This window comes from Sebastes fasciatus, chromosome 17 (assembly GCF_043250625.1).
Source record: "Sebastes fasciatus isolate fSebFas1 chromosome 17, fSebFas1.pri, whole genome shotgun sequence".
Classification (NCBI taxonomy): domain Eukaryota; kingdom Metazoa; phylum Chordata; class Actinopteri; order Perciformes; family Sebastidae; genus Sebastes; species Sebastes fasciatus.
Genome location: NC_133811.1, coordinates 14,657,072 through 14,682,753, shown reverse-complemented (window position 1 = coordinate 14,682,753; position 25,682 = coordinate 14,657,072). Strand labels below are relative to the sequence as shown.

The 25,682-nt window shown below is 42.6% G+C and overlaps 2 protein-coding genes across 17 annotated transcripts in view; one reads left to right on the top strand and one right to left on the bottom strand.

Moving 5' to 3' along the window:
* dync1i1a (dynein cytoplasmic 1 intermediate chain 1a) overlaps window positions 1-3,574 on the top strand; it is a 64,320-nt gene extending 60,746 nt beyond the window's left edge. For all 16 annotated transcript variants that reach the window (XM_074612839.1, XM_074612837.1, XM_074612835.1 and 13 more), the window contains one exon: window positions 2,740-3,574. In XM_074612839.1, the coding sequence (XP_074468940.1) occupies window positions 2,740-2,850 (111 nt within the window). In that variant the 3' untranslated portion in view covers window positions 2,851-3,574. The remainder of the gene's footprint in view (window positions 1-2,739) is intronic.
* A 1,902-nt stretch (window positions 3,575-5,476) lies between these two features.
* Window positions 5,477-25,682, bottom strand: part of slc25a13 (solute carrier family 25 member 13) — a 52,097-nt gene continuing 31,891 nt past the window's right edge. The window contains exons 11-18 of the mRNA XM_074612823.1: window positions 24,931-25,089; window positions 22,493-22,545; window positions 22,135-22,215; window positions 17,693-17,833; window positions 13,137-13,275; window positions 8,950-9,108; window positions 7,576-7,666; window positions 5,477-6,495 (exon numbers count right to left, since the gene is read on the bottom strand). Of these exons, the coding sequence (XP_074468924.1) occupies window positions 6,306-6,495; window positions 7,576-7,666; window positions 8,950-9,108; window positions 13,137-13,275; window positions 17,693-17,833; window positions 22,135-22,215; window positions 22,493-22,545; window positions 24,931-25,089 (1,013 nt within the window). The 3' untranslated portion in view covers window positions 5,477-6,305. The remainder of the gene's footprint in view (window positions 6,496-7,575; window positions 7,667-8,949; window positions 9,109-13,136; window positions 13,276-17,692; window positions 17,834-22,134; window positions 22,216-22,492; window positions 22,546-24,930; window positions 25,090-25,682) is intronic.

Genomic DNA, 25,682 nt, shown 5'->3' with positions numbered 1-25,682 from the left:
ACCAGTCTAGGAGGAAGAGTGCCAATTCAGGATTGGCTTTGAATCCTTTCAAATCCCACAATTCTCTCCATCTGTTGAATGACCGACCAAGGTTGACTGTTGTTTTCACCCGTGCTCACTGTACCCTTTAGCTTTTTTTTGTTCTTCGGTCAATTTTTATTTATTTTTCTCTGCCCCAGTATCAGCCATAACCACAAAATAAAACATAGAAAATATATTCTCTAAAGAAGAATCTCCTCTTGCTTCCTTTTAACTAGCTAACATACTACTTGCTGCAAAATTTTAAACTTTGAAAATGTAATCAGTCTGCGTACCGTAAATCATTTTGTCTAATGTGTAATGTCTAATGCATTAAGAACAACTATATAGAAATAGCCTATTGTCTCGCTGAGGGTCTTGTTTGCTTATGTAGGTCATATAGAGGCATCAATATTACATTGAGACAATTAAAAAATCCTTATAATAACTTCAATATTTTGACAGCCTGCCCTGGTGAAAAATAATCTGCTGAGTACATCGTTGTTGCATATCGCTGTGAGTGCTACGATGCATGGAGCTGGTGGTTTTCGCGGGTTCAGTTTTCAAACAATCAAAGATTTAATTACACCCTACTGTAGGTGCCAAAAGCATGAGTGAACTACAATGACCAAAATGTATTGCACCATTGCAATTAAGTTGTACTACAGTAGATTGAGAGATTTTAGTGCCTGTGGTCTTGCTAAATGAAACATTAAACGTTACAGCTCATCAGTGATACCTCCGTCTCTCTCGATTCTACCAAAATAAGTCATGTGGTCAGAACAACGGCTACAAATAGTGAAATGTCATTTTAACTGAATCATGATTTTACAAATATATACTTGCATTTTGCTGAGTTTTTGGAGTACATAACACTATAGTCTTGTTGTGTTTCATGTATATTTGGTCCGCTGACTTTGGCGAAAGACATGTACTATAAGAGTAGAAATAAGTGCTTTTTTTTTTTTTTCACAGTAAAACCTCCACACGCACCACAACCGATCATTTTAGGTCTTTTAGCTCTGTATGTTTACCCAACTGTCAGAATTGCCATGAATGTATGTGTTTGATTTTCTTTTCCCTCCCTCTTTCGTGTCCCTGTAAAATGGCCTCCACATGACTTTGCCATCACCACAAAGCGGCCAAACCACCCTGCCTGCGCCTGAATGTTCCTCTCATGTTTGGAGGCCTCTGGTTAGGATCCCCATGTGAGGGCGCGTTAGCCTAGCCGCTGGGCTAATTTTAGTATCTTTTTGTTGTGCGGTATGTTGGAGAGAGAGAGGCTCGGCTGAGTTAATGGTAACGAAGAGTCATCAATAAAAGTGAGCGGGGTTGAAAGGTTTTATGATTCTAAAGAGGAGTGTGTATGTGGTGGTGGTGGTGGGGGTGGTGGGGGTATTTATTTCACTAGAAACTCCCCCCATATAGCTAAAACTAAGAACAGCATGTGAAAAAAGAGATGCCAGCATGAGACCAACAGCAACCCTTCAGATGGTTCCAGGAAAACACTTTTGTTTCAGTATTATTTTACTCTGTACATTATAGTTTTAGGTCATGTATCAGCAGGGATTTCTTTGTTTTGATTCGTCCTCTACTTGTGTTTTTTCTGTACGGAAAATGTCCAAATTATAAAAACAAAAGTCTTTCAGATGGCTTCCATGCTGCTTCATGATATGGAAATGTTTTGGACCTGCTGCTTTTTAAAGTCTGACAACACTAAATCCCACAGTGTTTCTTTGACACTTGAGCTTCTTAGAGTCTGTTAAAACGCTGCTAATGCTGAAGTCACTCAGGCACCATATACATGATGTTCTGGCGGAGCCCCCCGCTGCGGCCAGCCTCGCTCTGTGGGGGGTTGGGGGGGTTCAAAATGGCTACCTCCCTCCTCCTGGTTCCTGTTTAATTACAGCCTGGCCATGCAAGGCGGTTACAGACAGCTTGGGTGGCAGCCGCAGCTTTTGTCCCACTCATTCTGACTCCCACAGTGTACGACAGCTAAACGCTTAAAGAACATCGAGTTTGACATCCGGTATAAGCCCCTATGGTCAGTGCAGTTCATGCTAGGCATGAAGTAGTACAGGAAGTAGTAGGATTTGTGATCGGTCCCATAATGGTGTTTAACATTAAATTACTTGAGCAACAAGACTTGATAAATGTTTTCCCTGAAACCTCCTTTTCTCCTCAACCATACAGCGTTTATTCCCATCTCACTTCCACATTAAAACACAAGAGTTGTCCACGGAAACCTCTAACATCGGCCAACAGCACGAGCATTGAGGACAGAACGTAATTCCTCCGACACTCACGAGGTGACGCTAGTTTCCATGCAACCAACTTGTCATTCGTAACCTGAGAGATGCTGGTTAAGCAAGATTTATGCTTGGCGCATCCGCAAGGGTCGCAAGTGTCCACACGGCCAAAGTGACATCACACCATCAGACATGGCCCTCTGCGGGGGTTTTCGTGCGGCAGGTTTTGAGAGCTTTTGAGAGAAAAGGAAAGCTGGGGGGGGTTCACATATACAGTAGCTAAAGTCGGCCTGAACACGGCCTTATTTTTGTTGTTTTCCCATCATCGTCCACTGTGGCATCATTAATAAATAAATGTGTTCCTGCATCCTCAGAGATGATTCTTTCGTATCATAACAAGCCATGAGAGTAGGATTGTCTCCGCCCAGCGCATAATGCCATGTTTGCTGTGTGTCTTTGATGTTTCCTACAGCTGACAGTGACTCACCCTGACGACTGGGGGCGCTTCGCTCGTACGCTGATGGAGATTCGTGCTAACCGGGCGGACGGCGAGGAGGAGGGGCCTATGGAGCTGGCTTCATAGAACAGGACTCCAAACCAAAGAGGAAGGAATCAGAGACCAGAGGGGTGTACTACGAAGCGAGATTAATGGGTTAACGAGGTATGTTGAGCCCAAAGTCAGAGTTTTCAATGTCAGGAAGGTGGCTCTCTTTTAACCTGGCTAGATCGCCATGGTAACTTATACTGCACACCAAACCTGCTCTGGAGGAGGTTATGTTTAGAGTTTCAGATTGAAAACTGCTATAAAAAAGCGCCACCCTTTCACTAATCAACTCCTTTGGAAACGGCGTCACCATTCTTGCGAAATGGAGGGAGTGTTTAGAGATCGAATAGATCCGCCGGCTTTTCCTGATGATATTCTCTATGAGGGATATAGATTCTCAGCTGAGGGAATACGTTATATATGCAAACTGACTATGTAATGGCACGTTTCCACCAAGCAGTTCAGTTCAGTTCGTTACACATTAGAACGGTTAGTTTACGGTTAGTTTTTGCGTTTCCATTAGCAAAAGCTGTGGTTGATACCAACAGAATGACTCCATTCTTGGTAACACCTCGGTCAACGTTCCAAGCGAGCTGACTCGATACCAGGAGGTGGAGTTAAAACATTGCAGACCACTGACTGGTCAGAGAGAATCGTCACTAGCGCGACACGGGACATCCTGCACAAACCCGCTATTTGTAAATAGCCAAGCTGCCGTCACTAGCGGCCGCAATTTTTAATTCACTCAACCCAGATTTTAAAAAATGGCCCTCTAAAATCCCATCTACACTGATGGTATCCGCAGTGGAAAAAACGGCTTGATAGGAAGGACATGGTACCAAGCAGAGCATAGCGGTACCATGCAGTAAAAACACGCTTTTAGTTATGCCACCGAACAGAGCCGTACATGCATTCAGTTTGTGATACAAAACGTCTGGGCAGGAATGCTGTACGCTTCATATACAGGTTGTTCTTGCTCTCATTGCACCACTGAATATGTTTGTAGTGTTCTCTGGTTATTTGCCAACACTGGCTATAAAAGAAGCCTTCTATAAAATCCCAGGTAGCAAACATTAATAGTTCACTGTATTATTAATCAGCATGACGTTTACTTGCATATGCAGTATAATTTTTTCATAGGATTCCCTATGGTCATAAGTGTAGTAGATTGCACCCAAATACCATCACTGGAGCCTTAGGGGAACATGAACATTGTTAATAGAAACCACATCAGTTGTGTAGTCTGGTGGAGCTACCCCGCTCCAGTCTTCTTTTTTTGCTTCAGGTAATATTAACACTTTAAATATTACACAGCATATCATCCATTCACTAAAAGAATGATGAAGGCACAGCAGCTACATACCACTTTGGATTATATTTTTATGCTTGGTTCTGATTTGCTGCAAAGTTCATTTACAATGCTATCAATCATAACGACCAGTTCCTCTTGACTGAAGTAGGCAGCACACAATTGGTCCATTTTGTGCAGAAGACTGTAACGGCCGGGACACACTGGACGCGTGAGCAACACGGGACGGCTGCCTCGCTGAAGTAATGCTGCTGGTATGATGTCAATATAAGGTCAAATGATCATTTCACTCTATCTTTGCTGTAACCCGCGTGCGACATGCGGTAAAAACAGGCGAGACCTCAAATCTCTAGAAGAGACGCAGCTGACACGCATCCGAGCCACTCGGGCTGTGTGGCTGCTCTAACCTGTTAACATAAAATAAAAAGCAAGAGGTTCCGGGATGCACACACGCTGATTACGCGTTCCGTGTGTCCTGGCCGTAATGACGCACCAAACGCCCCCTTTTATGGGAATACGTACCGAGCCTGAGACAGTTGATAACCACCGTCGTGATACCGACTATCTCTGATTTTGTCGAGCCAGCTAACGCAAAGAAAGCCCTGCTATGTCAAACTTGCTTCGTAGTACACCCATCTGGTGTGCGTTTATCGGTGTCACTGTAGCATGTGCGTCTCAATCAGATCTGTTTTGTTTCTTCACCTTTATGTACATGATCCTGTCTGGTCCAAACAAGGCCACGATTTTAATGTATTATTTAATTTCATGTAAATGCAAACTGTCTGTTAATGGTTAAACTGTTGACCTCTACTGATTTTGTCCGCCCTTACTTTTTTCTTTTAAAAGGTGATTTGATGCTTGCACCCCGTGAGCCTACAGTATATACAAAGTGGAAGTCTTATAGCCTTATGAAGATATGTGTACTGTGAAGATGCTTTGCACTACTGTAAAAATAAAGCAGGGTCCATAGACTAGTCATGTATTGTTTACAAAATGTCATGTTCACTTTATGTTGTGCTTCTTTTCTCTGTATTATGCCTGCATGCGACACATTCCTGAAATATTCCAGATGCGTAATCATGGGAGTTATTATGGTGACGTTTCCACACGTGGGGCTTTGTGGCTGCTTTATGTCAGTGTTTCAGGGTGACAGAAGCGTGTTGTATTGGCACTTTGTCTTTCGTTCTGAACGAGAACTGTATATCCTATAATGAACTGTTGATTATCGAGAGGTATATTGTAACGCGGAGTGCTGGCTGTTAACCTTGCTGTGTTAACTATTAAAGCATAGCTGATGAACTGTTGTTTTGATTTTTTCCTTTCGACATTCAAGTGGGAATTAAAAATGAAAACTCCAGCATACATTCAGTTTACTAATATAAGTTTCTTTTTACTCTCGGTACACATGTTGCTGCCATACGCACAGTAAGGCACGGTTATTACACACCACATGTAACTCCTACATTCTCTGTCCTGTACAAATTTAAATACTCAGCCGTGACACACTGCAGAACTGCAGTCGGTGCCAGCTGTCTCTCAAATATTTACACATCTGCATACATTTAAACCTGAAACCAAACATCTTACAGTAAACATTGTGTACATTCAGTAATTTTTTGTTCATATTTCTGTTGATGCATTTGATCAAATGAGCACACGATTGAAAGAGTAATGAAGAGATATGAAAATATGTCTCTGGATTTCTTCTCTGAAGTGCTACATTTATGATCATCTTTTTTTATTAGCCGGCTAAATGACCATGTGAGGAATGTGCTTTTGGTTATAAAGCAACAATAGGAAGACACTGGAAAAAGCTGTGACTGTATGTAGTGTTCGATAGTGTATTTCCAACAAAAGCAAGCAGTGAGGTGTGTTTAAACTTCTGCTGCCTGTGTGCATATACTGAACCAGCTGAACTGTATGAAAAATAAAACCACATTATAATACAACTCTATACAATGTCAATCAAAGGTAAAACAAATACTGCACGAGTCCTACAAAGTACCCGTGCTAATCGGCTGACTAATCCATATGGTTGCATATGGACTACCATATAAAGTACTGTATAGGATATCTTAAGAAGAAAACGTATAAATAACTTTAAATAAGTAATTGAATATACTACAATGACTTGGTGGAAAACATTCAAGCCCCCTGTTTCACTTACCCCCCCTACTGTGGAGGTTCAGGGGGCGCTCGCTCCAGAGGGAGCCGCTGCTGCCGTCGCCACCGTGTAGCGTGGGAGATGGAGCCCAAACTTGCTCTCAATGCCAGCGAACGTGGCCACGGCCAACCTGAAGCCTCCGATGTGGTCGGGGTTGGGCGCCGGCAGGCTGATCCGAGACTTGGGGGTGGGCTTTGAGCCAGCAGGCTTTCTGTGGTGAGGAGAGAGAGAGAGAGAGAGACGGGAGGAGGAAGCCAGAGGCACAGTGACAGAGAGTTGAGTAAAGTGAGTTAAAGGAGAAACTGTTGAACAACATCAACACAATGCAAGATGTTATTTTAACCAAGTAGGGGAGAAAGTGAGCGTGCACAAACAGGAGTTTCGTTATCATAATTATTAAATCTTGAATTAATATCATATTCAATACTGTTCACCACTGAAATAAACACCTTAATAAAAAAAATCAAAAGTGGAAGGGCAGAACAAATCAAATCCCTCATGGATTTCCCGTCAAGCTTTGTGATTGGCTGCCAACACCGACAGCAAAGCAGAGATCAACTCATCCAAAACCGCACCAAATCTACACTGGATCTGCACTTGATTTTGTTTCGCTGTGAGTCTTTGGTTGAGAGGGAGCAACATGTAAAAAGTCATGAGCCATCCGGTGACATACACGCATGTGCAACACAGCTGTCCATTAAAAGAAGCACTTTCTTAGTCATTTCGAGAGGTTCACCACCTCTCTTCCCCACTGGACCTTTTTAACTTTCGGAAAATGAGTGAATTATTCCGGAGTGACCTATTTTGAGGAGGAATATGAGCTCGTTTTAATCCCAGAAGTGGGGAAAGTACATGTGCAAGTCAAATGGGTGCTGCCTGCCTGCCCTGATCACTGTGCAGGCAAAACTCTCGAGTTTGAGAAAATTGTCACATCCAGAGCTCTGAGTGAGTGAGAGCTTCAGCCTGGGAGTTAATGTGCACGGAAATTATTTTTGGTCTTGTGGCATTTCTTTCTCTCGGGTAGAGGAGGGAGGACACGCACCGAGAGCAGCTACTGTACGTTGAAATTAACCCTATTATTCTGGAAGCAGATGGTTTGATAAGGGGATGAACTAGCTGTAATATTCTGTCTTCAAAAAAAAAAAAAGGTGAGAAGAAATAGCTGTGTTTTATAATGTTTCACTGGTGGATAAGGGGAAGGGTTGGTTGAGAGTTTTGTAATGACAGCAACAACAAAGTAAAACAGGCAACTACGTTTGGTGGAGGGTTCGTAATAGAGAATGAGACTTACTGTCCTCCAAAGTCAACATAGAACCAGCGCTGCAGGAGTTCATAGGTCACCAAGGTCACTCCAAACTGAGGCGAGGATCTGAACACACGAGCTGCAGGAAAGGGTAGAAATTAGTTTATTTAAAAATGTATATGGACTAGTGCAGTGCCGGTTTGGAGCAGGCCGATTGCTTGGCCCCCGGGAGTGCTGCTTGCAGCGTTGTCGATACCCGCTCATCATTCGTCGACTCCAGGGAAGTGAAGAAGAGTTTGGTTGTAACGTTAGTATATCCAGCAGTAAAAGTGAACTGCAGTCAATGAGCCAAACAACATGCTTGACTTAGTCCGCAAAGCCCTGAAGCCCAGCAAAGTTTATTAATACTGAACATGTCGCGTGTCCAAATTGCTCCAATTTCAACAGCGCACGTGCTCGGGTCCCCAGCAATACACCTGCCGAGTGTGAAGTAGATCGGATGAAAGGTTGTGAAGATATGCGAAGGACATACCCACATACATACAGACCAAGATTCCTTGATTTATAGTTAGATGCTAATCTACACAGGTGTATAATCAAGGTTTGGATTCAGAAGTGAGGGGAACAAGATGAAGTCAGCCTCTAAAAAATAATAATAAATGCTATTTCTGTATATTTATATCAATCTAGCAAATATTGAATAACGATTCTAATTCTAATAATTGTGAGAAAAAACTGGCATGGCCATTTTCAAAGGGGTCCCTTGACCTCTGACCTCAAGATATGTGAATGAAAATGGGTTCGATGGGTACCCACGAGTCTCCCCTTTACAGACATGCCCACTTTATGATAATCACATGCAGTTTGGGGCAAGTCATAGTCAAGTCAGCACACTGACACACTGACAGCTGTTGTTGCCTGTTGGGCTGCAGTTTGCCATGTTATGATTTGAGCATATTTGTTATGCTAAATGCAGTACCTGTGAGGGTTTCTGGACAATATTTGTCATTGTTTTGTGTTGTTAATTGATTTCCAATAATAAATATATACATCCATTTGCATAAAGCAATATTTACCATGTTGATAAGAGTATTAAATACTTGAAAAATCTCCCTTAAAGGTACATTTTGAACAGATACAAAATTTGGGATTAATCGCGATCAACTGTGGACAATCATGCGATTAATCGTTATTAAATATTTGAATCGATTGACAGCCCTATTATGCACTTATTGATATGTTAAAATTCTGTTAAAATGCGCACAGTCCTTGTGTTATCTTTGATTTATGCTCAATGCCAGCACCTTTTTAGGAGAATATCTTTCTCTCGGGCTGCATACGGCCCAACAACCTCCACCAATAAAGCAGAGCAACCTGTAAGTAAGGCCATTATCTAATGATGTTGGCCTTAGCAAACTTTACCTTCAGCTCCTTTCCAGAAAGCCCGCGGTCCCTCCTCCCTGAGAATCTTCCAAAAACAGTCCACCAGGCCGCTGTAGGTGGTCTGACCGGCACGTGCCGCCACCTGTAGCCTGGTCTTGATCACATCAGCCGGGGTCACCAGAGAGGCTGCTGGCATGCCTGGGGAGGAGAAGAGCTGTTTAGTCGAGTGACACTTTCCCTTTTTTTAAACAGTCGGATGTGTTTGATTCTAAATAGAGCAGGAATTTTAAATCAGCCCCAAACAAATGAGATGATTTGTAGAAAGCAGCCATCAGCGGTGGAATGAAATCTTGCATATCATCGTAACTGCATCTGATAGAGTGGTTTCAGCGCTCTTTGTTCCCTCTTTTAAAACACGTCGTCTTGGATCTTGACCATCTTGCAGCAAGTCTGCCGCATACATACACTATACATAAGTAGGGGCCAGTTCCTATCACTTCACCATCAACCAATCCATACCACCAGCGAAGCCATTATTTAAGCTCTACCTTTTTTCTTCCTTTCCTCCCTCTCCCACTTTTCTTACAGCCGTTTGAACGGGGCCAGACAATGGATGGTAATGAGAGCAATGCACACTGTGCCCCGTGTGCCGGTGAAAGTGACTGGTTGACTGAAGGGAGTGACTGCAAAGCCCCCACTCCAGCCACTTCAGCCATGAATGGGCTCAATCATTGATGGCTCAGTCATTACCATCAACTGCCCTCTTGACGATTTATTCTGACTTCTTGGTTTTTGTAACGGCCAAACGAGCTATTCAGCAAGCCTAATCAACTCAGCATTAGGTAGCGGACTGGCACCCGGCGGAGACTGACCACCTGCACTGAACTGAGGAGAGGAAAGAGTAGAGGAGGAGAGGAAGCTTCCTGTGTTTTTTTTGAGGAGGTGTGGTGGAAAATAGCTAATGGAGACAAAAGAAAGTTTAGGAACAAGGGATCTGAGTTCTAGCTGATGTAGAAACTCTGATCCTCCAAAAGCAAATATTTGAAAAGTAGAAGATTTGAATTGCAGAATAATGGCACAGTAATATATCACATAATACCAATTATGCAGTCTTTTTAACGTGTTGAAAGGACATTGTGTTGGTACAACCTAAGCCTTAAAGGTGGGCTGAAACTAGTATTGTCATTAACGATGAATTATATTCTTTTCTTAATAAATGGATTGTTTTGTGGATATTTATACAGCCCAATATCAGAAATAACAAATTTGCTCTACAATCTGGACAGCATATAACACCCTCTGTTCTTAGACCCTCGATTCAGAGAAGGAAAAACTCCCAAAATACGGGAAGAAATGTCCGGAAGAATCATAGACTGTATGTAAGAAGTGGACGTAGTCACCGTGATGTCACCCATTGGTTTGTGGACTGACATTTTGAAGCCTCGAGTTCGGCATTTTGTCCGTCGCAATCTTGTTTTTTAGCAACCAGAAGTTACACGAGTGGGTGGAGCTAAGTACAGCCGAACGCTAAATAAGACATTTTCAGGCGACCGACTTTCATGAACTGAAAACACTGACAACTAGTGACCTGTCAATCACAAGGTAGCCACGTCCTAAAGCATCCCCTGCTTTATGGTCTATTTGACTCTAAATGGGACCAGAATGTACTAAATAAACATCATGCTGCATTGAAGAAGACACTTCAACATTAGCTTCATAGACTGAAATAGCAAGCTAGCATTCTTCTTCATTATCGCCTTTGTTGGTGCATTGTGGCTTTTCTTGGCGCGTTACTGCCGCCGGAACAGCTTGAAGGTAATGGCAGGATGTGAATCTCGCCGCCGGCATGCTTGGGCGAGCATGTGTGTTCTTGTGTACACAAACAAAGCGGAAACCCGTTTGTAAAAAGTCTGCTCCATTGTGAGACTATAAAACTCCACAGGGTACCTTTAACACCGATATAAAACAGAGAAAAGCAGAAAACACTTAAGACGGCGGAATCAGCGAATGAGACATTCTTGCTGGAAAAGTAACTCGAACAATTAAGCGATTGTCAAAATAGTTGCCGATTCATTTTCTGTCAGTCGACTAATCAGTGAATTGACTAATTGTTTCAACTCTACATGAACAACTGAAACAATTTCTTACACCCCGCAGAAAATAAGGCCAAACATTCCTTCCATAACTCGTTCTCACATACAGAGCTAATACGAGTTCGAGATGGCCAACACTATGTTCTTCACAGACCAGAGTAATGCTTAGCTAAATAATGCCGTGCAAACTGAGCGTGTAATTCAATTTCCTGTGCTGACTGTAAAACACTAATTGCCAGAATGCTGTAACCACTGATAAATACATGTGAAAGAGGGATGATAAATGTGTCGAAGTAACGAAAAAAATAAAGAAATCATGAGCCTCGTTTCAGCTCGGAGTCTGTGGGCCGTGGCTGCCAGCCTTGTGGTGAGAAACCAGAGAAAAAATGGAGAATGGAGGCAGGATTTATGATTTTTCCATGTTGTCAAAAAGAGAGTGCTGCTGACACATCTCTGAGGATTCAAAACAAATATTAAGTCTTTTATGCAAATGTGCTGAAGCCTTTTAACTTGGCGGGGGAGTGCTGGTCTGTTATTAGTGTTTACTTTAGCGATAAATCCAATATTTAAACTTCGCTTTGGATCATAATTTCATCCCTAAAGCTGTTAAATCATCAGTGGATGTCGGTCTTCTTGGCCTCTCTGCTCTCTGTTATGACAACCTACAGACTGTATGCATTCTTGTAGGGTGAACATGCAGAAAGTATGCACAAGCATGTTTGTGCGCTTGCCTTCATGTGTGCATGTCCAATGTATTAGGATTGGAAAGCTTCCCCGTCGGTCTGGTTGGCAGGCATCTGAGGCGCTTCCCTGCAGCAGAGCTCCAAAACCCCAGTCCCCAATCACTGAGCAGCGCTCTAATTAGCAGCTACCGCCATGGAGCCTGCGGTCGGCGGCCGCCTCGCTTCCAAACTCTGCTACTGTTGCTGCAGGCCTGCGGAGGTCTGGGGCGAGATCAGAGAGAGACCTGCTCTCACACTTTGTTCAAAACTGGACCTGACCAAAGATTTTCATAAACTTCAGTGCTCCACTCGTTGCCTCAGGGACCGACGCTTTTTTGGCTCACTATGAATAGTCAAATATTTTACGAGAGAAAACACTGTTTTTCAAATTAAGGACCCACTCTGAAAGGCTGAACTTTTTAAAAATGCTACATGAGATGGTTGATGATGAGCTCCATTCATACTGACAGTAATGTCTTGAGGTGCATACAGTAATGCAGACATCAACAGACTTAATCACAAAGTTTGAGATTCATCAGAGATGAGCCCAATGAAATTAAATTCCACTTTAAAGCTGCTGCCTACAATCAATATTTGTATATTAGCAACAGATCACATGACTACTTGTATATGAAACGTGTCGCCAATAGTGATGAACCCACAAATATTGATCTTTGTATTGTTTAAGGCCTGGTTAAATGTCCATAGTGGCATGCCCATAGCACACCGATTATGGAAATAATAATGATATTTACTGGCTACATTCAGTCTCAACAGTACCAGATGAAGTACAAATAACTATTATTTTCATTGTCTATTAATCTGTTGATTATTTTCTTCATTAATCGATTAGTTGTTTGGTCTATAAAATGTCAGAAAATGGTGAAAAATGTCCATCAGTGTTTCCCAAAGCCCAAGATAACATCCTCAAATGTCTTGTTTTGTCCACAACTCAAAGAAATTCAGTTTACTGTCATAGAGGAGTAAAGAAACCAGAAAATATTCACATTTAAGAAGCTGGAATCAGAGAATTTAGAATTCTTTAAAAATTGCTCAAACTGATTAATCGATTATCAAAATAGTTGCAGATTGATTTAATTGCAGAATACAAACTGATGATTATCAGTTTTTACTATTTACAGAGAAAAAAACAGGAGGGAAGTTACAATTTTCCTGCTTTCATTTCTTCTTACTCCTGTGTACATACACAGTGTGTTCAGTACTTTGAAAGAAGCTTTCCTGAAAACACACATAGGTGCTTTTGATTTTTTCAGTCCAGGATCCCACGGGTATAATTCTTGCAAAAACAGTTTTTTAAAAATGTTATCTGGAAACATAAAACTAACCTTTGCCTCTAAACTTGATACTACTTCTCTATTTTTTTTCCTGTTGAAGGGCTGAAGTATTTTACCTGCCAGCGCTGCAGCTAACAGCATCTTGGCTGGCCCTATCCGTCCGTCCTCCTCGCTGAGGCGAGCCTTGAGGTGGGCGTAGCAGGGGAAGTAGATGGCTGAGAAGGGGATGTCCCGTAGGAAACAGGCCTTGGAACCCTACAGAAAGACAGTCAAGAGTGAAAAAGGAGATGTTTTAGTTCATAATATTGGATTTAAGAGAGCTAAACTCTCAGAAAGGGGAAACCAAAGACAAGCATAAACAGAAAGAAGAGCGGAGAATAAGTGATGGAGCTCGGGGGGTATTCAAACCGTCACTTCTGGCTCGGCTCTCTAAAGATGGATTGGTTTTTTTTTTCTAACCACAACTGTCTGTTCGCGAACCAGATATTCAAGCATCAACTGATGTTACCGCCAAAGAAACTACTTCCAAAAAGACTCCTGGAACTCTTAAAGCAGAGTGAAATATCGACCACAACATGCCAAACAAATCATGTCTCTCCATATGCAAACGATCTGTGTCCTCGGCAGCAGGTGAGGGAGGCTGCTCCAAAAGCAAAGCTGACAGGAAAAAAAAAAAGAGTGGGGGAAAAGCAGAGAAAGACAGACTGGCTGACGAAGATGACTCCTTGTCTGCCACTGTAAACAACACTATATCATCAAGCCTATTGAGTTTCCTGCTGTATTTCAAGCCTGTTGGCCCGCTGCCACCTCCTTGATACAGCAGCTATAGTCAACAGAAGGCGTTTAAAGAGCTGGGCAGGGTCTCCCTGTTTTGGACAGGCCTCATTTAACTCCTATGGGATAATCCTTTGGTTCCTACACACACACACACACACACACACACACAAACAGAGAGAGGATTGGCAGATACCTGTGCTATCTCTTTCCCTCTCTTTCCTCTGGCACTTCTTGTCTGCCTGTCCCTCCTGCTGGCTGGCGGGGGCCCGAGCGGCTGCTGAAAGCTGGGAGATTCTATCGAGGCAGGACAGACAAGCAGCGTCACAGGGACTGGGAGCCTTAATATCAGGGTAATGGTGTTTGGTTTGGGTAATGAACTCGCAAAGTGGCGGCTGAGAGTGTGTGCATTGAATCCTTGAGATGAAATGACATGATTTTGTTGAGTGAGAACATGCATAAAATGCCTCTGATGTACTACACGCAAAAAAAAAAGGCCATAAACATGAAACTTGTGGTCCGATATTCCTACACTGACAACTTTCCCCCAGTGGTGAATGGTGGCGCTAGTGCGTTAGCCACCCTACCAACCGGTAGCTCCACCAGTGGAGGGTGAGCGTCAGGATAATTACCCTGACAAAGGCAGCTCTGTGCCTGGGTGCAGCCCCTCCGGAGCCAGCCCGTCTGGGGTTTGCAGGCTGGAGCTCGTCTCCTCCCCGCCTCCCCTCCACCACCACCACCACCACCACCACCACCGCCACCGCCAACACCGCTACTACTTTCTCAATGTACTTTGTCTCCTCTCTATGCATGGACCAGGAGACGAACACAATGAAGTATGTGCACAAGCATGCACACATTTACCACACACTCATATGGGTAACGCAGCATTGAGCAGCATTCTCACAGACAGATGACTGGAGACGAGGAACACAGGAACAAGAGGCAGGTAGACGGAGACAAGAGGAGGCTCCGCACTCTGTTACAGCCTTGTTAAAAGAACCTAAAGGTTTACGTGGAAGTTGTCTGAGCTGACAGGTGGTCACATCAGCAGACAGACAAACCTGGGAGACTCAGGCTGCGTCCGATATCACTCACGTTTGCCATTTAGTAGTGCTGTCCAAATGTATAGTGAGAATTATTACCCTATATAGCGGACTCAAAGTATCCCACAATGCATTGCGAAAAGTAGTGTACACCTGATGGCCACTAACCGAGCACTATATACCATCATGCAGCATGATTGAGACAAACCCATGTGTAGCGACTACTATCAATCAAGAAGTCGCTAAGAGGCTAAGTAGGCTCTTAACTGTGACTCGTTTAATGAAATCAATACGTAAGTCAAGATGTGTTTATGCTGTTTATGAAATGAAAAGAATTAAAAGCAATAACTGTACTGGAATAACTAAAGTAGGTGATGGTCAACAGAAAATATCAGAGCCTAACTCACCTTCTTTGTCTCAATCCTGCCATCCAAGTGAACAAGTTAATAAAGTGCCTATTAACGGAAGTGACAGCAACCGAAAAGAATGTGTGCAACCTAAACAAATATTAATAATAAACAACACAGGCTAAATACACATTTTGGCGTTGAGTTGTGGCGTGAAAATAATCTGTCTTAATGTGAGCAGAGCAGCGCATCACAACCCAAACAGCCACAAAGTACTTTGTATTTATCGATTTAGGAAAATGCGTTCAGTATAATATGTATTTAGCACAAAAATGCATGTCGTATTTATTATGAATGGTCCACCAGCCAACGTTCAAACAGCTCGTTTTAATTGTGCAACAGCAGTGATGTAATTAACGGCGCAGAGAAAATGACCCGAGTAGTGTCCAAAAGTGTCTTTTCATTTTGCCGATGAGCTCACTATATAGTCTTCTACATAAAACTCCCTGGATGGTGAGTAGGGAGCAGTGAAGGAGTGAAGGAGTTCGGACGCAGTCTCAGGGATGAGATCCAGTGTAGTAAACAATCAGCAGACTATATAAATTAAAGTCATGTCTAAGAAAGGCTAGATATCTTCATTGAAAAATAGTTTACTACTTGGAATTTGACAACACAAGTGCCATCATCTTACTTGCAAATTAATGCAACCGCAGGTATGAGATTGACATTTTCACAGTTGATTATGTTTACAGTTGAAGCAGAACGTCCCCCGCCGAGCCCCATTAGGACTTATTTATGTAATTTAATTAGACATGCTCTGTTTTACCCTGAGGGCTAATGTCCTTGTCTAGCCAGTTAAGCTGCTAACTGGTAGCATCCAAAAAAAAAAAATCACTATGTGCCTGTCCATCTCACTGGTGGCGAACAGGCCGATGTTAAAAGTCATAATATTTATAAGAATATAAGAAAATATTCTTTAAAACACACCAACGCAACAATATTTTTTATTGCCCCTTATGACACTATAATCTTTCACGCTTGCTTTACAATGTGTCGGGTGGATAATCATCATACAATTCTAATATGGTCAAACAGTGCACTGTAATTTTTAGCCCCGTGCCATTGAAAAATACCAATTACGGCAATTAAGGTTAAATACAGCTTTTAGCATAAATTGTGTCTTTTCTTGTTCTTGAACAGAAGACCACATGGAATTGTTGATTTAAATGATGACTGATGTGGGGTAAAGTAATGTATAATTGTACAATAGTTAATAGAAAAATCACATATGATTTAGTCATAACAGTAATGAGAAATAATGGATTGCTGTGAAATTGTGAGGCTGACGAAAATACAATAGAATATGCATACTGGACGTCTAATTAATCTGGTCGCAACAAATCTAACTTGAAATTCAGCGTTACATAAAAAATATGGCTTTGGGCTTCCTCCACGTCTGACTGTTCACCTCTCAATTAAAGATAAATGTGAGTTATGTCTACTTTCCAAGAGTTCTATCATCAAAGTAGTCAATGTTTATACTGATATATTGTAGTGACCTGACTTTTCTTCAGCCTATTGATTGTTTTAAAGTGAATATTCTTACCAATGGGTCTCCCACTGTCACTTATGGGCAGAAATTAAAGAGCTGCATGCTTCCATATAAGTTGGGAATGAGACAAAATGAAAAAGTGGGTTTGTGCGTTATGGGGCAGACGGACTGATTGATGGTCGGTGGAAGTTATGACGGTGACAATTCTACTGTAGAGAGGAATGGAGGAAAAGTACATTTTGTGCATCTCTAAATTCCCCAGAATAATGCAACTCTACTCTCTGATCCTACTGTGACTTGAGCAAAAAAATCTGTCTGAAAACTTCAGATAGGACTGAGAATATTGTGTTTCTTTTAGAGCCGTCAGTCGATTAAAACACTTAAACGCGATTAATAGCATGATTGTCCATAGTTAATCACGATTAAATCGCAAATTAATCACTTTTTTTATCGGTTAAAAATGTACCTTAAAGGGAGATTTGTCAAGTATTTATTACTCTTATCAACGTGGGAGTGGACAAATATGTTTGCTTTATGTAAATATATGTATAAATGTATTATTGGAAATCAATTAACATGCAAAACAATGACAAATATTGTCCAGAAACCCTCACAGGTACTGCATTTAGCATAAAAAATATGCTCAAATCATAACATGGCAAACTGCAGACCAACAGGCAACAACAGCTGTCAGTGTGTCAGTGTGCTGACTTGACTATGACTTGCCCCAAACTGCATGTGATTATCATAAAGTGGGCATGTCTGTAAAGGGGAGACTTGTGGGTGCCCATAAAATACAAACCATTATCTGACAAGATGCAAGCAGATCAAATCAAAATAGACCACAAGCATTAAAATACTGTAACAGAGGTATAAAAGGGCACATGAAGAATGATTTGTGGCTCAGACTTGTGCACTACACATGCACCTCTGACCCCAACGATGTTTATCACCTTGTAAAGTCCAAAGAAGCCCAGGTCCCTGATGACGGACAGGGCGCTGACCCTCGGCCCCATGGTGATCTCTCCTGCCACCTGCAGACGGATCTTTACAATCTCCAGAGGGTTGGTGAAGATCACCTGGGAGCTGCCAGCCTGGAGGAGCAGATTAACAAACAGAAATCAATGGAACAAACTTCAAGAAGAGTTGGACACTTAAATTAAACATGAAAACTGACTTTAATATATTGGCTGCAACAAATAAACACCCAATTTCAACATACATTTTGTGTTTAATATGAGATTTTGAGTGAGTTGTCTGAGTTCCACTGAAGCATTAATTTCAACACTGATAATACAATCAAGATTGAAAGTGTAACTATTCTCTTGCTTGAACGCAACTGCAGCGAGTGATGCAACTCAGCAATAGTGCCTCCTCAGCAACCAGCTGCAAAACAAACATGAAGAGAGGAGGAGAGTACAGGGAGACTATCGGGAAATCCAGCTGATGCAGTGGAGTCTGTCAGCTGTTTGTCTTCATCACACAGACCCTGCGGGGACTCTGACTTCTCCTTTTTCTCCTCCAACCTCTCACTTCACACCGTTTCTCCAAACCCTGTACTTGTGAGGGCAACAATACTGTGGCGAGTTCAGACTGGTTTCTTTGCCTTTCAGGTCGGCAGGGCTTTTAAGTATAAGAGGTAACTGCTGTGGTGGAGTTGTGGCGAGACAAATGGTTAACTGTGTCTAGTCGGGGAACGTGACGGCATTTCCAGAATGCTTCTTGATACTGAGAAATGTTTACACCGTTTGAAGATTTATATTGGTCTTTTTCTGACTTTTTTCCTTTAATTGTTTCTCTCTCTCCCTCTAAATGTCTTTCCCAGCGTCGTCTCTCTCTCCCTTCTTTGCTTTGACCTCCTCTCAAACGATCTCTCTCATCTTCTCCAATATTGTCTCTCTCTTGCTACGGTTGCCAGTGGTTACTGTAGCTACACGCAAAAGGGCGGCACATCGCAATTAGATAGCAATCGGTTGCCATGGCGCCATTTCTGTCTTAAATAGGCCTGGTCTGTTTGTTGTTGTTTCTCTCCTTTTCTCCCTCCGCCTTCAGTCGCTTCGTTATGAATGATGGATTGTGCTCGTCGCCTCCTGCCTTACGGGAAGCTCCAATCTGCAACATGGGCATTTTTTTTTGCCCAATTTCCCTCAGTTTTAAGTGTTGCCATATATTGCCTACGAGAAGAGAGGGGGCGGGGGGAGAGACAGAGATCATAATAGTCTCATTGAAGGTGTGTGCAGCCGCTTTTTAAATAACACAGAGTATGGTGGGCTACGGCTTCCCTTCCAGACCCGACGAGAGGCTGTGAATAGCAGGAGGGCTGTCGCTCCAAAGCTGCTACATCTCACACGCTAACTCTTTATGACTTGTTTTATGGAAATAACCGAGTTGATTACGTGCCGGCTAATAACCTGAGCATCAAGAGGCTATTGGCTCCGGCCTCTAGCAGTGTTGGCTGCTTCAATTGGATACTAATGAGACTGGAGATGGAGATGTTGTTTTACTCAAGGAGAGTAAACAACAACATTGTTCAGAGAGATGAGCTGACAATTAGGGCCCCGACAACACGAGATAAAAAGGAGTGAGCTTATTGTGCACTTCACCATCCCACGTTCCTCCTCACAATAACTCCAAAAATGTTGAGCATCCAGGACAAGAGAGAATAGAAACGAGAGGATCAGACAAATAAACAGAATGAGCTAATGAGAGAGAGAAAGATGGTGAGACAGAAACAAGAGAGAGGAGTAGTCAAAACAAAGAGAAGTGAGGGAAGGTCGAGGTTGAGGCAGAGAGGTTGAGGGTTGTGATTATGGAGTGACAGCATTGGCGGCTCTCTGATGATTCTCAGGTAATTACAAGGCAAGGTGATCCTTAGAAACCTGGGACGTCAGCACCTTATGCACGCATCACAGCTCCTGGCTACGTGTGTGTGAGTGTGCTGCAGAGAGCATACCAAGAGCTTAGTAAAGTTTGAGGAAACCCCCCCCCAACCCCCCAACACAAATACACACGCCAACCACTCACTACATTAGCCATAAATAACAATTCATTTGTACTTTTCATGCTACATGTGCAGGTGTGTGAGTATTAGATTCTCTGATAAGGTTTTATAATTCACATCAGGCTTGAATAAGAAACTCATTACAAAGATTTAAACCGACCATGCAAACTGTGCTACGCTCGCAATGAACACGGACAAAGTATTACTGTATTTTGACTCTCAGTCTTACCCCACCCCGCCCTCTCAGCAATGACCCAGTAAGTATTTTGTGTAACTTAAGTCCGAAAATGTAAGGCCAGTAACTGCCAGATAAGCATCCAGCCAGCTCAGTCAACGGAGCATGCCGTTTATACCAAATAATCATTAGAAACTGGCAACCCGCGCTGGAGCTTAATGGTGCTGAGCCGCGGGTTTAGAGAGGCTGAGAGTAGGGAGGAAGAGGAGAGGAAAGGGTAGGTGAGCAGAGAAAAAGGATGATGCAGCACATTAAGAGGAGATAAAGATGCTTTGAGACAAGTTTACTACACGGAAAGCGAACATATAACATTACTGTTTCCGCTGTTTTTCTCCGTCTTTCTGTCTTTTGCTTTACAGACTGTGGACCCGAGGCTGACACTGTGGTCCAAACCAACACTTTCACAGCTACCAAATGATATAAACAGATTTCATGTGCTGCGGCTGGAGCCTCACTAAAACAGGGTTCAGGAGGGTTCGACGTCTATGTGTGTGTGTGTGTGTGTGTGTGTGTGTGTGTGTGTGTGTGTGTGAGCGTGCGTGCATGTGTGTGCGTGTGCGCATGCATGTGTGTGTGCATATGTGTGTGTTAGATAAAGTGGCAGGCAGAGTGCAGTGCCAGCACTAACACCGGGGCCTCAGCCAGGATGAAAGGAGCTGTCACGACGGCTCACGGAGGAAAAGAGGAAAAATCCATCCATCCACACTCCTCTCCTCTACATTTATCCTCTCCTCTCCCTATGCATCTGTTATGGTTCTGCTTCTGAATCCATATGGGTTGTATAATAATAAAAAAAAAAAAAAAGGCAACCACTACTTTTCACACCCAGTACAGTGCAGAACATTTCTTTAGTATATTTGCTTTCCGGTGGTTAAGATACTTTTTTTAATTTTTTGTCTCTGTCACAAAACAAAACAAAAATGTACAGCAAATCTACTGTGCTAAAACATTTCTTAAACATATTCGTAGAACTAATAAGGTCAATTGAATGTGCCTGAGTGGAGCTAAACCCATAATGACTTGTGTATCCTGAAATACTTTGCTTTAGTGATCAGCATCAAAAGAGGGTTGAGTGAAAGACCTTCTTTCATTTGCTCAGGCTAAAGCTGCCGGCCTTGGTGGACTCGCAGTGTGTGCGTGTGTTTGTGTGTGTGTGTGTGTGTGTGTGTGTGTGTGTGCATGCATGCGTTGGGGGTAGACTGTGACAGCTCAGTGATCAAAACCTATGATGGGAGGGGTGCAGGTAACAGACTGGTCGGGGTCTCAGGTAGCAGCCGCTGTCAATCTTCATCTCCTCCCTGTAAGTGTGTGTGTGTGTGTGTGTGTGTGTGTGTGTGTGTGTGTGTGTTCGTGCACCTGTATGCTCTTGTGTTTGTCATACATGTGCACACTCCTGCGAGCATGTACAGTATGCGCATTTGCTCTTTCATGTGTGATCTTTAACACATTCCATCAACAAACAGCGACTTCTGGACTCCAAACAGATCCACGTCTGTCTGCTCAACTGTCAGAGGGGCGGTGCTCAGAAAACAGGTAAACATAGTTAAGAGATGTATGCTGCCTTAGAGTTGTACACACTGTCTGTGTACTGTACTGCATCATTTCAGCACAGTGCACTTTAAAGAGCCGGGATGATGAAGAGGGAGAGAGGGGCTCCATGTTTGGGCTTTTATGGAAAAGGAGGTGAAAACTGAAATATGTGTAATATGTGAAATATAGTACTCGCACACTGTTGCAAACATGCTGAATATCTGTGGCCATATTCATACTGACACCACTCTCTCTCGTAGGAGAGATTTGGGTTCTCATAGACCCTGATAGAAGAACTGGGAGGAACTTTTACCTTAGCGAAGAAGTGTGACTGCTGGGTGTGATTAGACACTCTCACTTATTTAAGAAAAGTTCTCAGCACTGCTGTTTTAGTCACTTAGAATACTAGCCCACAAAAAAACTGACTGGATATTTCACAGTTTGTGGGTTGGTTAACACTCCAAATACCCAGATGTATGTGCACAAGCACTGAAAAAGTGAGTTTTTCATGATATGTCCCCTTTAAATTCTGTCCAGGTTGTTACCACTGACTTAGTTCTACACTTTACTGGCAAACAAGCAAATAAGTTCTCATTACGAAATGTAACAACAGTTGACTTGAGACTTACACATCCACCGGCCAGGATCTCAGCTGCCAGTGGGACTGAGCCATCTTTCTGTCTGTTCTTTCCTCGCACAAAGTCATTGACCTGGAAACACAAAGGTTACAAGATCAGGCAAAGACCAAGGGTTTTTAAAGCTGGAACATGACATGAATATGCAGTCAATATACAGTGTTTTATGCAGCACCTGAAAATGTAGAAAATGAACATAATAAATCAGGTTATGTGCATGTAACACTACAGTGGGTCATTATTCACATATATTTGTGTATTATGTGTGATACTATCCAAAAGGTTGAAGCAATGGCAGAACTTCATGGATAACTGTCTGTGTGTCTATGTGCTTTCTAACGCAGTGACTTACTGTGAGCTTTATGGCTTTCTCGGGCGCCACACCCAGTAGCTGTGGTACAAGACCTATCATTAGAAAACGACGAGATGATTAGAAAAAAAAAAGTGCTGTGGTACCCCTACCCACTCACACACACATACACATGCATGCATATACATATACCACTTCCATACACTCCACATGATGTGTGGCTTCCCGCCGCATGCGTCTGACCCGGCGAGATCCTCCAGACGCTAATGAAATCTATTGATGTGGAGTGTGGGGACATCAGAGTAGCAACAAGAGAGAGAGGGAGAAGGGGTAAAGAGAGGATGAAGAGAGAGAAACTGCTTCCCAGAATAGGAAAAAAAAGGGCAGAGTATAAAACAAACCGACCAAAAGTTTACGCAGACCTCAATTACAAACCAGAGCAGGATAAAAATAAACAAAATAATCACAACAGAGCACAATGAAACTTGGCCCCCTACCCAGGCCTAAGGCAAGAAGCACACACACGCACACACACACACACACACACACACACACACATACACTTTCCTCAAAGTAAAAAACACAGTTAGTCTACAGTAGTTTGTGTGTAGCGAGGCCACACACACACTCACGCACACACATAATCATATACTCAATTTGGAACTTGGCAAAAGGACCTGATGCCAGGACCTCATAAAAAAGCAAACCAAAATCATTTTTTAATTCTTTTGACATACTTTCTTCAACACTGAATATACATGCATGCACACGACAGGACATGGGTAAATACACCTCATTTATTTTGGCTAAATCATCCCATAAAAGGATGCTCCTGTTTCTCCTGTGCCGTTTTGTTTATGAGACATCCCGGCATTATGCTACCTTAGTTCACCAATTTTGTAGGGCTATATATAATTATTTTCATTGTCGAGTAATCTGTCGATGATTTTCTCGATGAATCGATTCGTTGTTTGGTCTATAAAATGTAAGAAAACGGAGAAAAATGTTGATCAGTGTTTCCCAAAGCTCAAGATGACGTCCTCGAATGTCTTGTTTTGTCCACAATTCAAAGATATTCAGTTTACTGTCATAGAGGAGTAAAGAAACCAGAAAATATACACGTTGCGATTAATCACGATTAACTATAGACAATCGTGCGATTTATCGCGATTAAATATTTGAATTGATTGACAGACCTATTGACAACTAATCGATTAATAGTTGCAGCTCTACCATTTTGTACTGCTGATCCACATTCTTCACTCGGCAGATTTTTTTCCGACAAGGTTTTCAGTGAAGGCGCCTTCAACTTATATTACATAACTACAGTTTGGCTGTCAGGATACCTGTCTGGCCATCTATCTGGAGCCAGGCCTGTCTGTCTCTGCGTCTGTGAAGCCATTCCACTCTTGATGGCCTTTGTGTTTCCCGCAGAAATTCAGGCATTCAAGTTTCCTCTCGGGAGCCCGGTGCTGTCAATCAGAATCATGGGATTTTAAAAAGGCCCCGCCACTCTTCCAGGGGACCTTTTTTTCAATCCTTCTTCAATCCGACCCCAACAATACCGACACAGACACCCTAACCCCGGCTTCTGAAGACAGGGCAGGTAGTCATTAGGGATGTCGTGCCCTGGTATGTGCGTACCTGAATGCCCAAGCAGTCGCCTGCACGTCCGTGTGTGCATGCCTACATACTTGTGTGTCTGCTCTGTCTGTGCATGCGTCCGTATGAGTGTGTCAGTCCAGACATGCAACATCACCGCGTCGTGACACAGTCCTAAAGGTATGTGGCCTTGCGTGTGACGTTCATTGTCCTGCTCTGAAAGTCCCCAGCCAGCCGGTAATCACTTCAAAGGAGACAGGTCAACAGAGAGGTGAACTCACACAGCCCTCCTGTCCACCCTACACTTTTCTTCTCCTCTTCCTTCTCTTCACTCTTATTGTCCGCTTCTTCTTTCTTCTGTCACATCTCAGCTTTTTTTTAAACCTGTTTTGTGGATTTGACTGCCTGTGAGTTGTTTTTCCTGAAAGCTGTCTGTAAATACAAATTTGGGGATGGATTTTGGGCAATTTATTTTAGTTGTGACTTAATAACAGAAAGAATATTGTATGTTAAAAATATTGGGTACACAATTAAGAAGATGGAATCAGAGAGTTTTTACTTTTTTTCTGAAAAAAGTACTCAAACCATCCATCCATCCATCTTCAACCGCTTATCTGGGGTCAGGTCGCGGGGGTAACAGCTCAAAACCAATTAATCGATTATCAAAATAGTTGCGGATTGATTTAATAGTTGACAACTAGTCAATTATTGCTGCAGCTCTACTGCTGCACTATTAATGCAGTATAAATGCTGCATGGAGGCCTCAAAGATGTTATCAACTGCAGTTTGCAACAACGACTAACAGTACTGTATGTAGATATTTTACATTACACGTTAAAAAAATGGGAGGTTTAAAATTTGTGTCCATGCGTACTGACCTCGGTAAAGGCCGAAGACGCCCTCGTAGCGCATCACCTTCTTGAAGCAGTCGAAGCTGTTTTTGTACATAAGCTCTCCCACCAGGGAGCCACTGCCTCTCTGGTTCTGCATGCGTGTCTTCACCAGATCAATGGGGTACACTGCTGTGGCACCCACAGCTACAGATAAATAAAAGAAAAATGGTTAGTTACTGGTAACATGTTATGTTGTGGTTTTCTGTTATGACCATGCCACCATATTCCTCCCCTTGCATTAACCATCATCCATATCCCACCCTCGTGCCTACATCTTTGTGTTTTGCAAGTGAAAACAACAGTAATAAAACTATAATTAACGTTTTTGCAGTTGTATGCCTCCACCAACTAGTGAAGTTTCAGTTTAAATCCATGTCATAACTCACATGAATTCTTGAGTTATGGCCAAAAACGTGTTTTGTCAGAGTGACCTTGACCTTTGACCATCAAAATCTAATAAGTTCTTCCTTAAGTCTAAGTGGATGAAATTTGAAGAAACTCCCTCCAGACGTTCAATACACAAGAATGTATGTACGAATGGACGGAAGGACAACCCAAAAACATAATACCTCCAGCCACGGCTGTGGCCAGCGCGGAGGCTAAAAAAAATTTAAAATCATAGACATGGTTGACTCGGAGTAAAGAAAAGATAGTATTGTTAAGGTCATATGATGACTTTAAGCTTCCTTTACTTTTGAAACTGTTAAGAATAACCTGTGTGAAGTGCAACTAGAGAT